Raw genomic sequence first — 18,271 nt, 5'->3', positions numbered from 1 at the left:
TATGATATGATATTACATTATTGTCATAATGACATAATGACATTAATTAATGTCATAACATCAATTAATGCCAAAATGACATTGGTTAGTTTCAATGTTTCTAATAATAGCTAATGACATTTTTACGTTTAAAATTTTTAAAATCTAAAAATGTAATTTAAAAAATGTTTTAAATAAATAAATAAATTAGAATATTGTAAAATAAGTAACTGGCATTTACACATCACTAGATAAAATAAGTAATTTAAGTTTGAACATAGTTATATATATTTTTAGGGGTGTTATAAAATGAATATCTTATGATATGTTCCACTGAATCGCACTGAATTTGCTCTATTACTGCACTAATGATGTTTTCATCTAAATTTAACACTAATGCTGCAGCAGTTTTCCTAGTGAAAAATGCTATTAAGGGGATGCTGGAGTGTCCTGTTTTATCATTAATTATTGACTGCATATAAGAGTTTCAGATCTTGCACGTTCATAAAAAGTAGCTGGCGAATTGCGAAAAACCTAAATGAACAATCCTATGCTTTTAGAAACGCGGTAGGAGTTTTAGTATAAGAGAAAAGAGTATCCGAAAATTTCGTTTGTATATTACGAGTGAAATTGACGTGAAACCATGAAACAGCAGTATTTTAGTTCCGCGATATTCTGACAGCGGCGCTGTCATGAAAAGTGCATCTCTGAATAGAAATGATCTGAATTATCGACCTAATCAAGCCCATATCAATAAACGTGCCCTGGTCAAAGTTTTTTCTTTTGAGAGGAAAAATAATAATAAAATAAATATGATATTAATTATTTCAATTTTGTTGAAATAATTTCTTCCTGAACAAGAAACATATATTATTTACATATGAATACAAATGAAGATAATTATTTTAATTACACTGTTCTGTCTTTTACATACATTTTATTTAGTAAATTATTGATGCATATATTATATATATATATATGTATATGTATGTGTGTGTGTGTATATATATACACACACACACACGCGTGTGTGTACATATATACAACACATTTCTAAACTTTATTTACTGAATTATTTACACATGCATATATCAAGGTTCGGAACGCGATGTGTGTTTCGGTTGAGCTTCTATTCTGCTCGGATGTCGGAACGACAAGCGGCAATCTCGTAGCAGACATAGCATATAAATGAAATTTTCGAATACTCATTGCTCTTATACTAAAACTCATAACTCATTTCTGCACGCATAATATTGTTCTTTGAGGTTTTCTGTAAATCGCCAGCTATTTATGCAAGGTCTGAAATTATTGTATACAGCACATTTTTGACTCGACTCGGATGTCGAAATGTCGACTTAGTAAGAAGCGCCATTCCTCCTATTAGTCGCGCGCAAACGAAATAGTATCGCTATTCAATTACAGAAATGGATTGAACCATTGTAAATAAACCAGCAATATATTATCAGCTGGAAACACCATAATAATATATTTTTGTATATATATAGAAATATATATCAGGATCGTTATTTAGAGAAGGAATCGTGCGTCCTTGCTGCATCGACAATGATGCCAGAATCGATAGAAATCACATTCTTGAATTGCAGAATTATTGAAATAGAAGTACGACAGGGTAAGACAGAGAAAAAATAAAAAAGGATAGAAACTCCGATTATAATCGGTGAGACTCCGCACGCCGAGCTGAGCTCGTCGAACGAAACAGCGAGTCTATCCTTCAGAGTCTCTCTCTCTCTCTCTCTCTCTCTCTCTCTGTCTCTGTATCCTCTCTCCTCTCTCCTCTCTCCTCTCTCCTCTCTCTTCTCTCCTCTCTCCTCTCTCCTCTCTCCACTCTCCTCTCTCCACTCTCCTCTCTCCTCTCTCCTCCCCTCTCCTCTCCTCTCTTTTCCTCTCCTTTCCTCTTCTCTCCTCTTCTCTCCTCTCCTCCCCCTTCTCCCCTCTCTCTCTCTCTACGATCACTTGTTTCTAGCGACCGAAAAGAGAGAGAGAGGGGGCAGAAGGGGGAGGAGAGGAGAGGAGAGGAGAGAAGAGGAAAGGAGAGGAGAGGAGAGGAGAGCAGAGGAGAGAGGAGAGAGAGAGAGAGAGAGAGAGAGAGAGAGAGACTCTGAAGGATAGACTCGCTGTTTCGTTCGACGAGCTCAGCTCGGCGTGCGGAGTCTCACCGATTACAATCGGAGTTTCTATCCTTTTTTATTTTTTTTCTGTCTTGCTCTGTCGTACTTCTGTTTCAATAATTCGTTCTGCAATTCAAGAATGTGATTTCAATCGATTCTGGCATCATCGTCGATGCAGCAAGGACGTACGATTCCTTCTCTAAACAACGATCCTGATATATATTTCTATATATACAAAAATATATTATTATGGACCGAAAATGCTTTCTGGAAAATTTCGGCCGCTCAACGTGTATAATTAAGAGGAGAAGAAACATTATAGATAACATATAAGTTTTAATAAATTATGCTAATCCTATATCCCTCCAATTTATGTATAATAGCAAAAATAATTTCAAAACACGATAATTTACAAGATATTGATATTTCCATGATTTTCCATGAGTGTTATATACAACGTTCATAGAAGTGATTTGCATGCCCTCGGCGTGATCTCACGCGTAAGATGCGAGATCTGAATGTTAGAGATCCCATGATGAATTCCTTTTTTCTTTTTTCATAATTTTTTTTTTTAATAAGTGATATTGTTAATAAATACATATTACAGGCTAAATATATTTTTATTTAATTATTGAAATTATATATGTGTATTTCTAAAAGTTTTAAACTGACAATTGTAGCAAAAAATAATTCGACGTAGTATGCGTCGAATAGATAGAAAATCAGTATTTTTATATGTAAAAATATATGTAAGATCTGTTTACCTTTAGAAAAAATCCGAAAAGAAATCATATTTCTGTAATAATGTTACGTTGATGTCGATCAATACTTTCTGTGAAATGTTTTTTTTATAACTATCATCCGAATGAAAATTCTGATAATCAATCAAATCGCAAAAGTGTGATGATTAATATAATTATAAGGATGATGTCAATATAATTTTATAATTAACAAATCAAAAAGCCTTTATATGTGCCTTTATATGCAATATACAAATAATTTTTTATTTATCTATTGAAGTGATTCAGTATTTTTCCTATAGTTATTGGAGTACATGTTAAATTTTGGGTCGACTTTTGAAGCGTCGCTTTCTTTCCCCCCGCCGCCGCCGCTCAATGCTCGACGGCTGAGCCGTACCGGATCACGCGCGGATGTGTATCTCAGGAGCGTTGCACTAAGAAATATGCTGCTACCTTCTAGCAAATTATCAATCGTTTACTTTCCTATATGTGATGTCTTCTTTATTCAACATGCCTTCTTTATTCACATGTTGAATTGGAGTTAAGTCATTCCAGTTTAAAATTACGCATCTCGTTCTGTATTGATTCTTATTGTTTAGCCTTAAATTGATATTATCATTATTCTATATTAAAAGATATTATATTTTGTGGCACATAAGCGTGGTCAGTAACTCTTTGAAAGAAAACCGAATGTATCACAAAAATAAAAAAATAATATTTTAAAAATACATAATATTCAATAAAATGTATAATATTTACTTATTAATATGATGTTCAATCACTATTATTAAGAAAATAACAATTATGTAGGAAGGAAAATATTTTCATGATAATTTTCATGCTAAAATGTTGTCATGTTAATTTTCATGTTAGAAGGTATGATAGCAGCATATTTCTTATACTGTGACGCTCCTGAGATGCACGTCCGCGTGCGATCCAGCGGTTCAGCCGTCGACTGTTGAGCGGTTGTAAAGGAAAAATAGGCAGCATTTCAGAAATTGACTCGAAATATGTAACTAGTACCGAGCACACTGAAGTACACATATAATTTCTATAATTTTATAAAAATATATTTGAAGTAATATGTTCATTAATAACGTTATTTATTTTTAAACAAAATTATGAAAAAAAGGAAAAAGCAGGACCGAACATAGGATCTTCAACATCTTGATCTCGCACCTAACGTCCAAGACCATGTTGAGTTTTTGCGGATCACCTCTATGAACGCGGTACATAAAGTACACGAAAAATCGTAAACTATATCTCGTTAACTATCGTCGCTTGGCGTATATCATAAGGGGGAAAGAGACATTCTAGATAATATATAATTTTTATTAAATTATATTAACTCTTTGCCCTACGATTTAAGTTTCGATGGCGAGTGCCATAATTAACAGTTTGGAACGTGTTGTTTATTGGCGTTTATAGACGTACCACGGCTCTCATCAATGATACTTATGTTTGGCCCGATTTCTTTACCACGTCTCACATGATATTGTAAGTGAAAGGGTTAATCATATATCTTTCTCATTAACGTATAATAGCAAAAATGATTTCAAAATATAAACGTTGATGAGATGTACAATAGTTTACGACTTTACGTGCACTGTATGTATTATGTTCGATCCTGCTTTTTCCTTTTTTCATAATTTTTAAATAACATTATTAATAAACATATTACTCCAAATATACTTTTTATAAAATTTCAGAAATTATATACGTGTACTTCAATGTGCTCGAAATTAGTTGCGCATTTCGGGCCGATTTCTGCCCGGCCGAAATGCTGCCTAATTTCCTTCAAAACCGCTCAACGCTGACGGCCGCTCACGCGTGGACGTGTATCTCATAGTATAAGAAACATGCTGCGACTATACCTTCCAACAAATTGTCATGAAAATATTTTTCTTCCTACATAATATTGTATTTTCTTAATAATGGTGATTGAACATCATATTAATAACTTAATGCATTTTACTAATTGTAATGTACTTTTAAAATATTACTTTATTATTTTTATGATACATTCAGTTTCAAAGAGCTACTGATCACGTTTTTGTGCCACAGAATGTAATATAAAATTTTACTTTACCGCGTCATATATCTGGTCATCTATTTGTGTTTTTTTTTTTAGTGGAATAAACCTGGAAAATGCACTTAAATGACATATCAATAATAGAAATTCAAAGATAATAGAGAGTTTTTACAATAACGTGGATTTAGATACAGTGAACGCCTTTTCTTAATTAATCGCTAAGGAGAAGATAATGTGACCATGATATCGATTATATATCTTTTTTCTTAGAGTGAAAAATAAAAATTTTTTGTATGCATGTGTATATATACATGGTGCATTATAAAAGTAATGTGCATGATTTTATTGTGACGCGAATATCCATCGCAGCGGGGTAAAATGGGTCGGGAAATGTGGTGGGGGGTCTGCCCTTCCAAGGCAGCCGATCGCCAGTTTGCTCCGAGCAGTCTGAGTGGAAAGACGTGCCTCCGCGTGAAGTGTGTTTTTCGAACACGGCGCGATGGAGCGTTCGCTTGAACAGCGATACGCCATCAAGTTTTGCGTGCGACTTGGAAAAAATGCAACCGAAACATTCCAGATGCTTCAAGAGGCCTTCAAGGACGACTGCACTTCAAGTTACAGTCCGGGAGGTGGCACAAGGCGTTCAAGGAGGGCCGGGAGGAGGTCGCCAACGAACCTCATTCTGGACGCCCAACAACGGCCAGAACTGACGAAAACGTGAATCGTATGTGCGAAGTTTTGCGTTCCGACCGTCGATTGAGCATCCAGTACATCGCTGACACTCTAAACATGTCCACATTTGCGGTACATGGGATAGTGACGGAGAATCTGCGATCAAGCTCCACCATGACAATGCCCCCAGCCACACGGCCTTCATCGTTGCCAACTACCTGGCCCGGAGCAACACTCCGGTGGTCCCCCAGCCCCCTTACAGTCCCGACTTGGCTCCATGCGACTTTTTTTTGTTTCCCCGTCTGAAGAGAGAGCTGAAAGGAAAGCATTGGGAGTCCGTGGAAAACATCCAAAAGCATGTTACAACGTTCCTAAGAGACATTCCCGTCGAGGAGTTTCAGCGTGCCTTCCAGGCGTGGCAGACACGTCTCCGCAAGTGTATTGATTCAGGGAGAGAGTATTTTGAAGAATTTTGAGCATTTGTACCGCTACGATCAATAAATCTATTTTTCCCAGAAAATGCGCATTACTTTTAGAATGCACCATGTATATATATATATATATATATATATATATATATATATATGCATACATATATCGTTTTGCATGATGCTGTATGTGTAGAAAACAACGGCGTTATACGAGTCAATCAGCTGTAACCAGTATGACCCGCGTTCACAGTATCGTTGCCGCGCAACAGTACTGTCAATTCAGTGTAGTGTAATAGTATTCTACACACAACCATATGTATGTGTGTGTGTATATGTGTGTGTGTGTGTGTGTGTGTGTGTGTGTGTATTTATATAGTGTTTTGTGTCCACAAAATAGAAAAATGTAATAGCAGAATATTGTCTGCCTTTGTTAAGAGAAAGTTATGGGTGCTTTCTAACAAGCGACTCACTAAGTACAATACAATACAATATCTCATCCTTGTATTAGCGAACAAGATTGTAATGATGCATCGTGTCACACTGTGTCTCTTGTTGGAAGGCACTCTAGAAGGCCAAAATTGATTACTGTGATGTGTGTTTCTTGTTGGAAGGCACCCTATAAAGTCAGAATGGGAAAGGTTAGCATCTTTATTCGTGAAAATATCACTTTTATTTATCATAGAAGTGATATGATTAAATGTTATAACAATAAATTGCTCTTTGCTTAATTATGATCCAATGTCAAAGGCGTTCATCGTGGGCTGACTATTTTTAATTTACTGCCAGAGGCGTTAATCGTGAGCTGGCTAGCTATAACAAAATGTCACAGCCATGAATCCTGCTTTGGCTAGTTATAGATAAATGTCAGAGGCGTTCATCGTGGACTAACCATTTTTAATTTATTGCCATTTAGAGGCATTCGATTATCAAATTTGGTGAAATACAATTACGGAACCAATTTGTAGAATTTTGCGTCTGCAATTAAAGAAATATGAATAGATGCATTGTCATGATGGAATAAAAAGCTGATTGCTTGACATGATCAAAACAAAGAAACTAATGAAGAAAAAAAAATTGAATATCAGTAAACAATTTCTTTGAAACCTTATAACTTTTGTCTGAAAACGTTATGTAATAGCCTTATAGCACAAGAATGACCGTAATTCAATCGTAGAACGTGAATCATAGTCACAGGTCAACGCATTATATTTTTTGGCGTACTATGCATGCCGATATAAGTACAATTCATATTCCTTTACGATTATAGTTATAGTCACCTTTATGTTCCTAAATCCGGGGCCTTTTTGGCCACCCTATATAATATATATGTTATACATATATATATGCTATACATATATATATTACACAGTCAATAGTCACATGCATAATTTTCATACGATGCTGTACGTTTATGAAATGTATATAAGTATATCATATTCGAAGTGTTTTAGCAAATGTATACACTTATAGGTCAATGTGTGCGTTAACAGCAAGTTACAATAAATATATTTTTACTAAATACACTCTGACTGTGACTTAGATATATCTTCGGATGCAATCATGTATTTGAAATACATGTATACACGTGTAATGTAATAGCACTTGTTCCTTTATTCCCAATGCCATTTTAACTTAGGATGTAACATGTATTGTCAGTACGTAAATACATTGCACATACATATATACTATAGCTATTCCATCTCTTTTTATGTTTAATGGGTCTTTTACAATTATAAGCCATAAATAAGAAGTCAGACGCTAAAAATTGACTGTGATTGGCTTATTGTAGAAGATCCATAAAAGAAAGATAGAAGTTACTCATATTTAGCTTTTCATGCAGATATAATATAGACACATTAGTGAATATTAGAATTATATTTTATGTGCATTATGATGTACACACATTACATAAAATATATTTCTAATTCATATTCACATACATGTATAGCTGCTTCATCTCTTTTCGTTACGTGTAACAAAAAGGTGTACTGATGTCCTCTTTTTTCTACGTTTAATAAAAAGAGATATGTTTTTTTATGGTCAAATATACAGATATTAGTGATATATGCTTTTTTATATTTTCAATATCAGAATATACATACAATTAATATAAATCAAAGCTAACGAGAGTCAAACGCAGATGATCAGACGTAACATCTTAAAAAAAATAATCAAATAACGAATTCTCTGATAAGTCCTCATTTTATGTGTACATATATACGCATTATATATATATATATATATATATGTGTGTGTGTGTGTATATATATATATATATTATATAATATATATATATATATATATATATATTATATATGTATACAATTTTAATATTGTATATTTAAACATAGGGAATGCATAAATAGCTTAGCATTGATAACTTCTATCTGCAACGTATGTATATTCACACATTATAGTATACATATATGCAATATTGTATAATATTGCCTATATGTGTATTATATTTAAGTATACACCACTAATATTTTAACATGATTAACTTCTATATCTTTTTATTAAACATAGCAAAATATGATATAGCTACGTATATTATATGTGTAATATATCTATGTATAGCTAATACATATCACATTCTGACCTAAAATGATATTGTACAACAGGAAAAATGCTATTAGGGCCATGTGTCAATGTACACTGTCAATACTGAAAATCTATAATTACGTATTTTAATATCGGTACACAGTCATAGTATCACTTTTTCCTATGATCGATATCATTTTAGGATTTAGTCAAGATGTAACATATGTTATTGTCAATATATGGACATGTGTTTCATATATGTATGTATATATATATATATATATATATATATATATATATATATATATATATATATATATATATGGATATTCATGAAAAAGATTTACATTATGTATGTGCAATTTATTGATAGTATATTATTATTACTTAAAATGGCATTGGACGTAAGGTAAAAGTGCTATTACGGCTTCGTATCGATATAATGTATCGATTAAAGTTAAAAATCTGTACTTTATATTACAGATTTTTGATACTGGTGATATATATTGGAACATGGCCTACACTGCATATGTACATAATACAACTGTATTTCTAAGTTCCAATTCTACAAATATAAGATTAACTTCAATTACGGTTTATCTTTTTCTCAATTTTAAAATTGGAAAATTTTCCAAAATAAATTTTATAATTTGTGGAACCGACCCTAATACACGTCCCTGCTAAGATGGTAATGTAGGAAACGGAATAAAAATATCGATAATTAATCGATCGAATTTCCTGCATGATCATATTAACTCAGAGGGCATAAGCATCTTATACATTGTAAATAAATACCTGCAATATCGATCTTGATTAACTTCAGCCTTCGCTCCAGCATCTCCTTAATCAGAAAGAATATTCCTTGGGACTTAATCTACTCTCAAATATTAAAATTATCTAATTTTGTTTGTAATTAACTCTCTAATCTTTGGGAATTTCTAGCAATTTAAGTGCAATTTTGGCTTCGTAAAAGATAGCAGCATTGAAAATCATTATTTTCTAATGTAAACACCACACATAATAAACAAATAATAATAGCTATTAAATAATCATATAAGTGGGCCTTATTTTATAAGTACATTGTTCAAAAAGAATATTTATATTCATTTCAAAAAAATGATTTGTTATTTTTCATAGCTAGGAAGTTGAATAATATTATAATAAATTATAATAAATTATGAAACATTATGTAATAAACTTTGCAGCGAATTATTATAAAAATGCATTATACACATAGATTTTTATTGTTAAAGAAACGTATTGCTACCGATTCCAATCCTTTAATCTCTTTTTATTTACTTCCTATGACATATCTTGCGTACATAGTAAGCATAAAGCGAGTTTAAAGTAATAAATTTACAAGTGAGCCTTATTTAGTGTTGGACTCTATTCAGCTCAGGTATCTTATATGGATGGCTCAAAATAAAGCGTTACAAATTTTACTTTGGAAATACATTATTGCGAAAAATTGTTCAAACAAAAGTTGTAAGGTTCAGAAAGATCTATTTACTAATCTTATCAATTTAACTTTAGGTGATCTCCAAAAGATCAGATCAAGGTCATATCGATTTTTTAAAACGGAAAATCTTACTTTTGATTCCAAAATCTAATAGCCGATGTCGAGAACTTTGCAAAATACTATATTATTTTTTATTACTTTTTGAGTACTTTTTGAGTTTATGATGTTTGAAAGTTACAGTACCATCTAGGGCACACAGTGGTACTGATCTGAATATAGGCGATCGAAAATTAAATTTTCAATTTTTTCATTGAAAATTAAATTTCTTGTAAAATAATCTTTATTAGTAAAATTTTAGAAATAACAGTATTTTTTCAAAAAAAAAATATAAAATTATAATTAACAATAAAATTTGAAAAAGATGCTTTATCTTCTTACGATTAAATTAATGAAATAATACGTCATTGAATAAGATATTTTAAACTAATAATATGCAAAAATTATTAAATTATTTTTTTAAAGTTAAATTATTATTAAATTATTTATATATTATATAATATTTCTAAATAATTATTTCAATAAAAACAATTAATTTTTTTATAATAAACATGTAATTTGACTTTATAAAAAAAGAATTCACAAATGAGAATTATAGACATTATTCGTAAATAATGATTTTTTAATTTCTTTATAGAGGATCTGCAGAGACTTGCAGAAGCAAGAATTATTAACTCTTATGTTCACTCATACGCAAAAAAAACGACGAAACAAAAAGAACTCTTTTTGCTTCGTTGTTGAATAACTTGATAAAAAAAAATCATACAGATCTATAAAAAAATTAAAGGTAAAGATTTATATTTATATTTATATATATTTATACTTTCGATTGCTATAAATCGCATTTTTGTGCGATACTTCACGCCATAGATATTTGTAAAATTTTTACAAAATTGTCACGTTTGACGGGTATTCATTTGGGTCCGTATAGATCCATATAAGATTAGTCAGATTGAAATATCAATTATCGATTTTGAAAGTAGAGATTTTAAACTTTAAAAGGCTTTTTTAAACATCTCACTATAATGTTTTTTTCCCTGAGTTATTGCTATTAAAAAATATTAAAAATTTGTGCAAAAATTTAGTGTGCAAAAAAAACGGGCCACTAAATTTTTTAAGACAAAAAATGTTCTTCCTAAGTGTTCCTAAGTGTTCTTCGATCAATACATTTTTCTACCTATGTACTTTAGTACTTATAGATCGATTATGTACTTATAGATCGATACTTTGAAAAGTAAAGCTCTTATTACAATAATTATAAAAGAAGAAAATAAAGTTCCAACTTTTTTTACGAGAAAAAGAAATCTTTGTTTATAATAAATTAAATAAAAGTATAACTAATTTTTTTTATTTGCATTGTAATCTGTGTTGTAATACAAAAAAATACAATGCGGTCTCTTTGTCTTTCTTTACGAAATAATTTTTAAGATTTAAAAAAAAATGGTTCGCTGGGCAAAAAATATTGTTATTAAAACGTTTGGAAACGCACAATGAGAAAATAATTCTGTTGCAATATTCCTAGTGTTGTTACTTTAATATACAATAATTATTCGAAAAGAAATCCGATTGTTAAAAGAAAAATGATAGCAGAGTTCTGAGAGTGACGAAGATAGAATTTTGGCGAAATGAAAAGAAAATCACTGTTATATTTATCGTGTGATTGCATTTCGTTTACAATATCGTTTATCTGTTAATTCAATAACATTTATTTTATACACTGCGCTAATTTCTTGTTGCTACTTACTAAATTTTATTCGGGAGATTCCACGTGAAATTGAGGAACCGCCGCACCCGCGCCGCTCTGTGCGTGCTGTTAAGCTTGCAACGGTCACGGCGCTTAAATGGTAAAATATAATCTCACCACCAGCGTAGAATCAGACATTATTCATTGGAAGTTTGATGTTTCAGTTTAAAGGTGGACGATCATATAAGTGGCGAACTCTCTCCCTCTATCCCTCTCCCTCCCATCGTCCGTTCCCTCTTCTTCCTCTCTTTTCTTCTCCCTCTCTCCCGCCACTCTTCTCCCTCCCCTCTTTTCCTGCCCCTCTCCCTCCTATGGCCCTCTCCCTCTCTCCCCCTCCCCCCTCTCTCTCTTTCTCTCTCTTTTCCTGCCATCAGATAAATTACTCCTGACAGCTAAGTGGAAATACGAGAGGAAAACGCAGCTCTTCTTCGTACTCGCTACTCGACAGCAGTGGAGAGGCTCAGCCGATAAATTCAGATAAAAGTACAAGCAATTTTCTTCTTGTTAACGCGGCGGTAGCGGTGCTCTTTCTTTCCCTCTCTATCTCTCTCAGGTGCCTACGCCGTGAAAAGAACTTCGTTACACGTTAAACACGTCCTCGGAGCGTCGGGGGAGCCGGACTTAGATTAGTTAACTTAGAGCTTAGCAAATTACTCCGATCGTGTCATGATAAGTCACTTTGAGGCCTCGTCTGTAATTAGGTTTGTCCTAAAGCAAAACTTTGTTCGTAATACTTCTAGGGGACGAGCACGTTTGGCCTCAGATTCTGCCTGCGATGGTCTGCGTTCGTTCGTTAACATCACCGTCAAGAATTATCTCGGCGGTGTCAGAGCAATTTCGGATTAAGGATATAATGCGCATCTTCTATGTGTAAACGTGATGTAAATGTAATATGCGTTTTATACTCTACGTGCATATGGAATATGATTATGCTTGCTATAAATTTGATTTTTCTTCAAAAAAAAACTGAGGAAGATACGTTAAACAGGTTTAGCGGAGAATTCGTTTTTCTGATTTAATAAAATAAATTTATTTACACAGAAATGCAGAGAGATGTTCCTTTCTAACTTTAATGAGCTTTAATATACTTTAGTTTGGAATAAAATAAAAGATATTTTTTTTACACAGACCTATATGCACTTTTAAGAGATAAAATTCTCCTTTGACAAAAATCAGTTTGTTTTTTTCAAACCTTTACGAAAATAAAGCGTAAGACTAGAAGGAATGTAAGTGAGAGTAGCAGAAGTGTAAGCAACATATGAAACAATGAAATGTAAATAAAGAGTAAAACACTTTGTAAACATAAACCCGGGAAGAAAGAACATAATATTGTCGAAGTTTCCATAAAAGTTAAATGGTTCCAAGAGTATTTTATAACAATGATTGAACTTTTTTTTTACTATTAATAAAGTATTCTTGAAACTATTTGACTTTTATTTTAAAAATTTTTCGATCTCATATCGAATTCGTTTCAATGATATTCGCTTCAAAAGAAACTAATTGATTTTTTTCAAAAGGTCACACTTCCTAAGTGCGCGTAAAAAATATGTATTCTTTATTTTAGTTTAGACTATAACATATTAAAACTCATCAAAATCAGAAGAAGGCACTTCTCTCTATGTTTTCTTATTAGGATTCAAGATTTTATTTATTAGAAGTAAATTTCACTTTTGATGAAACTTCTGATTTGAAAATAGAAAATTATTGTTTAGTAGAATTGATTCTAATGAAGATTTAATTACTTTAACTTCTAATCAATATTAAATAATTTTTTGGAAAATAAAAATTCATAATCAGAATTATTTTACAGTAAGCTTACCTGGTAACATTGATCTGATCAACAATTTCGACAGTGCCGAGACGTCGATATCCGGCGAACAGCATGTCGTTACCCATTAATCCGGAGCCGCGACCGTCAATGGCAGCATATATAATACTTTTGTTTGTTACAAGATACGTGCCCCAATCAATGTTAAATTTCTCTGTCACCTGATACGAATCCGGGCCACCGTACCTGAAAAGCAGACAGAGTGCGTGACACAAATCGTCAGAACGCCGATATCTTTCATAGCTCGTATTATGTATTCACAATTTCATGTAAACGTATTTGTTCATTTTATGTACTGTAAACTTGATTTCGTTACAGTTGCATAAATTAGAACACAGCAAATAATATTATATACCTATATTTTTTCAATTCTTATTATTTCTGAGGCAGGTATATGAAGTTAGCATCCCAACTATAGTTCAGGAGTTCTGATTAGAGTTGCCGTTTCCTTTTGACGAGACGAAAAATTCTACATAATTTATAACAAGAGTTCCGCTTAATAACTATTTTTTAATAATTTTTAAAAAATGGGATACTAACTTCTTATCAAAAATCCAGTTTGAATAGTTCTGAGTGGCCCAATAGCTTCATTTCATAAATACTTAAGAGTGATTTCTGAAAGAGATACTTTCCTAATGCATAAAAAAAATTTTTGTAAAATAAAAAAAAATTAAAAATTTTTGAAAAATCAATTTTTGAATACAATAATTCTAATTAGAGTTCCTGCTTCCTTTCAACAAGACGAAAAATTCTCTGTATTTTTTAACGCGAGATTCGCGAGATCGTTTAATAACAATTTTTAAACAATTTTTTTAAGTGGAGTGCTAACTTCTTATCAAGATTGAATAGTTCTGAGCAGCTTAACAACTTTATTTTGTGAATATCTAGAGTTCCTGATACATAAAAAACAATTTTGATACTTAACAAAATTTATAAAAATATACAAAATTTTTGAAAAAAAAGTTATAATATTTATACAGTAGTTTTGTTACATGTTAATTGTCATTCTATTTATTTCGAAGAGTTCTCAGCGATTAAAATCAACACAGACCCAATAAAAAAAGAGATATGTACCTAAAAGAAAACTTGAAAAATTGGTTGCAAAAGCACATCTTCATGTATAGCTATCCAATCGCTTTTTCACTTAATACTTTTCGATAGAACTCGTCGAGAACTGCCTAGAACTCTATTCAGAACTACTGAAACACTTTAAAAATTTTTCGACATCGGACTTAGAAAATTTTCAATGATAGAGTTCAACTGCCCTGTTTCTTGAAAATCGTTGGTTATATCACCTTATACTTTCTGACAGAGCTCGTCGAGAACTGTCCAATCGGAACTATTCAGTACTCTCAAAAAATTTTTGACGTTAGACTAAGAAAATTTTCAATGATACAGTTCAAATGTCTCATATCTCGAAAACCATTGATCCAATCACTTTTTCACCCAATTTTCGTTAGGGCTCATCGAGTACTCCGTTGAGATCCGCTCCGCATCAGTAGAGTCTGCTGAACACGACCATTATTTACTTTACAAATATTATCACGCAGAACAAAATATCTTATGGCAATGCGGATTGGGAACCTTATATAGTTAGGAAAAAAACGTAAGAAATAAAAAAAAATAACATATCTATTTATTTAGGTCCACAACTTATGGATAACTCTTGACCGAGGGGTTTAACTTATTCATTGTCTCTTTCCAATTCTAGAATTGAAAGATAGAGATGAGAAATAAGTTTTAAGCGAAACCTCGGTTAAGAGTTAACTGTGAGTTGTGGAATTGAGCCTTAATATGATAGATATCCGAAATACATAAATTTAATTTAAACGTTACAGCATATTGGAATGTCGCGAAGATAGATGCGTTTTTTTACAACATTGGCACAACTAGTATCAATCGTTGCAAAAATATACTGCAAAAGTTGTACGCTTGTCACTTTGTGCTGCAATTTTCTCCTTAATTTCAAGATTGATAAGGTTTTTGTAAGTGATACATATTATTAATCTTGGAAGTATATATTTTCCTCTATTGTACATATATATACATGAAATAAAACTACAAATTTTTACATTTCAGATATCAGGATTGTGCATATTATGAAATGCCTGCCAGGTATAGTGCTCTCAGATGCAATTTAAATAAAAAAGGATGTTGCTAATACATAACATAATATTTGCTCAAAATTCGAAGTTGAGACAAAAATAGAATAATGCTGTCGGAATTTCTGATTGGAAATCTCCAAAATCAGTTGTGTGAGGATAGTATCAAAGCGTGCATACAAATATTCTTCTTTATTAGTTTTTGCATCTTGGAGCACTGGTAGCTATTTTATAATATACATAAACCCTGTTCAGATATCTAAAATGTAAAAATTCGTTTTATTTCATGTATATGTACAATAGAGAAAGTTATATATATTTCCAAGATTAATAATATGTATCAGTTACAAAGACCTTATCAATTGTAAAATTAAGGAGGAATTGCACAAGGTGATAAGCATATTGCGTATTTGCAGCCATTTAAACTAAACGGCATACCCCTACCATGACTCTATAGAGCTTTGATGCCTATGTCCAATCAGAAGAGACCAGGGTCATGTGATGCAACAAAAATATCTAAAGACTTTTGTTATCAGATAAAAATAAAATTGAGTAAAGGGCATATAAGAGTCAAAAACAGGAAAACTTTAATACATATAAACACACGTCAATTTTTTAATACTTATTCTCGATATCATTATACTAAAAATAAATTGATAATGTAAAATATTAAATATCTTATAAAATATAAAATATCTACAACAATAAAAATAACATGAACTTATGAAAAGAAGAGCATAAAAACCATAGCACAAGGTGTTATTTGTGATATTTAATTATCATTACATTAATAAAACATTAGACGTTTCGGTCACAATCTGGCCATCTTCAGTAAATTCACAATATTTTTAAAACGCAAAATTACAAATATCAGATTATGGCCGAAACGTCTAATGTTTTATTAATGATAATTAAATATCATAAATAACATCTTATGCTGTGGTTTTTATGCTCTTCTTTTCATAAGTTTTGATTTATAAACCACGTTAGTTTCTATTATGTAAAAATAACATGTTTCGCCTTCTTGATCCCTCCACCACCATCTTCAGATTTATTAAAATCGCAATCGTAACCCGCAGTAAAATGAAACGATAAATCAAGTAAAAATAAGAATAAAGGTAAGTAAGTTAACCATCTCCGATGGATCATACGTTGACCGATGGAAATTGTTCCCAATCAGCTGTTCGACTGAATGTTAAAATTACCATGAATCTATGAGTAGTGATGCGCACATCAATACACATGTCCTAAGGGCACAATTGTTCCATCTCATCAATAGTCTGACATATTTTTTGCCGGGTAATGTGTGTGATGATTTTCTTAACACACAGGAGAAATCATGTTTTTTCTATTTTGTTCGTGAGAAGAATAGGTTAGAAGCAAAAATGTATTGGTTATTACAAAAACATAAAAACATCTTGATTAACAGCATTAGACCTATTGAGCATTGTGTGGTTAATAGTAAATATAATAAAGACACACCTGAGACGACCGCGGAACTTAATGTGCAGACCACCAGTTCTCATAATAATAATATTGTTATAATATATTCTCTAATGCTCACATTATTAAAGAGACAGTTCGATTGAATATCATACACTCTGGTGCTTTTTCCAACCATGTATTACCACTCGCGTTCTCTATTATTAGAAATAAATATTTATTACCATATGGTTTTTAAATCTGTCTTTTGTTATGATTTCACATAATGTTCAGTGTTTTTTACAATTAAGAGATAATTTCGCATTTCCTAACAAAAATAAAGGTAGATTATTAATAGAATGCATTAAGAACATTGAACATAACACATAAATTTCCGATAAATAAAAAAATTGAAATCACCAATCACTCTATACCGATTTTAAACAATTTGGTTAACAGCTCTATTTTTACAACCAATAATGAAAGTAAATTATCGAGATTGAAAAAAGAATTTTAGAACACTAAAGAATTTATGATTTTACATCCGAACATCTTATTTACGCGAGCAGATAAAGAGAATGTCACGGTCGCGTTGGATAAAGATATATATTTTTCAAAAGTATTGGGTCATCTAAAAAGTATCCGCGGTACTTTGTCACTAGATATATGACCATCAACACACATCTAGTGACAAAAAACCGCGGATACTTTTTAGATGACTCAATAAAAGAGATGTTAAAATAACAATGATATATATACACCAATAGAAAAAGATCCTACGAATAAACTTATGAAATCTTTAAGGGCGATGTTAACGAGGTGGAGGGATCGCGGATATATAGATAATATTAAATATAGACATTTATACTGCAGTGATAGACGATTGCCGAGAGCGTATGCGCTGCCTAAGATATACAAATCGGAATGTCTTTTTAGAATAATCGTTTCAACAATTGGTAGCTCTCTTTATAATTTTGCTAACGTCATACACAACATCATAATAGAAACGGTAGCTATATTAATAGCTATATTAAGAATAGTTTCTAATTGGTTGATAAACTTAGGAAAATCAAGCTTAATGATGAGGATAAGTTGGTTTCGTTAGATGTTACATCACTCTTTGCCAACATCCCCA

The 18,271-nt window shown here is 31.8% G+C and overlaps 1 protein-coding gene across 1 annotated transcript in view; it reads right to left on the bottom strand.

Moving 5' to 3' along the window:
• The window catches only part of LOC105154243 (dipeptidyl peptidase 4 omega), a 97,310-nt gene that overhangs the window by 17,685 nt on the left and 61,354 nt on the right, over positions 1-18,271 (bottom strand). Inside the window, exon 3 of the mRNA XM_087403851.1 lies at positions 13,604-13,798. Within this exon, the coding sequence (XP_087259977.1) occupies positions 13,604-13,798 (195 nt within the window). The remainder of the gene's footprint in view (positions 1-13,603; positions 13,799-18,271) is intronic.

Source organism: Acromyrmex echinatior, chromosome 3 (genome assembly GCF_024713525.1).
Source record: "Acromyrmex echinatior isolate Ae372 chromosome 3, ASM2471352v2, whole genome shotgun sequence".
Taxonomy (NCBI): Eukaryota; Metazoa; Arthropoda; class Insecta; order Hymenoptera; family Formicidae; genus Acromyrmex; species Acromyrmex echinatior.
The sequence above is the reverse complement of the archived record's forward strand: the minus strand, read 5'-3'. Positions and strand labels throughout refer to the sequence as shown.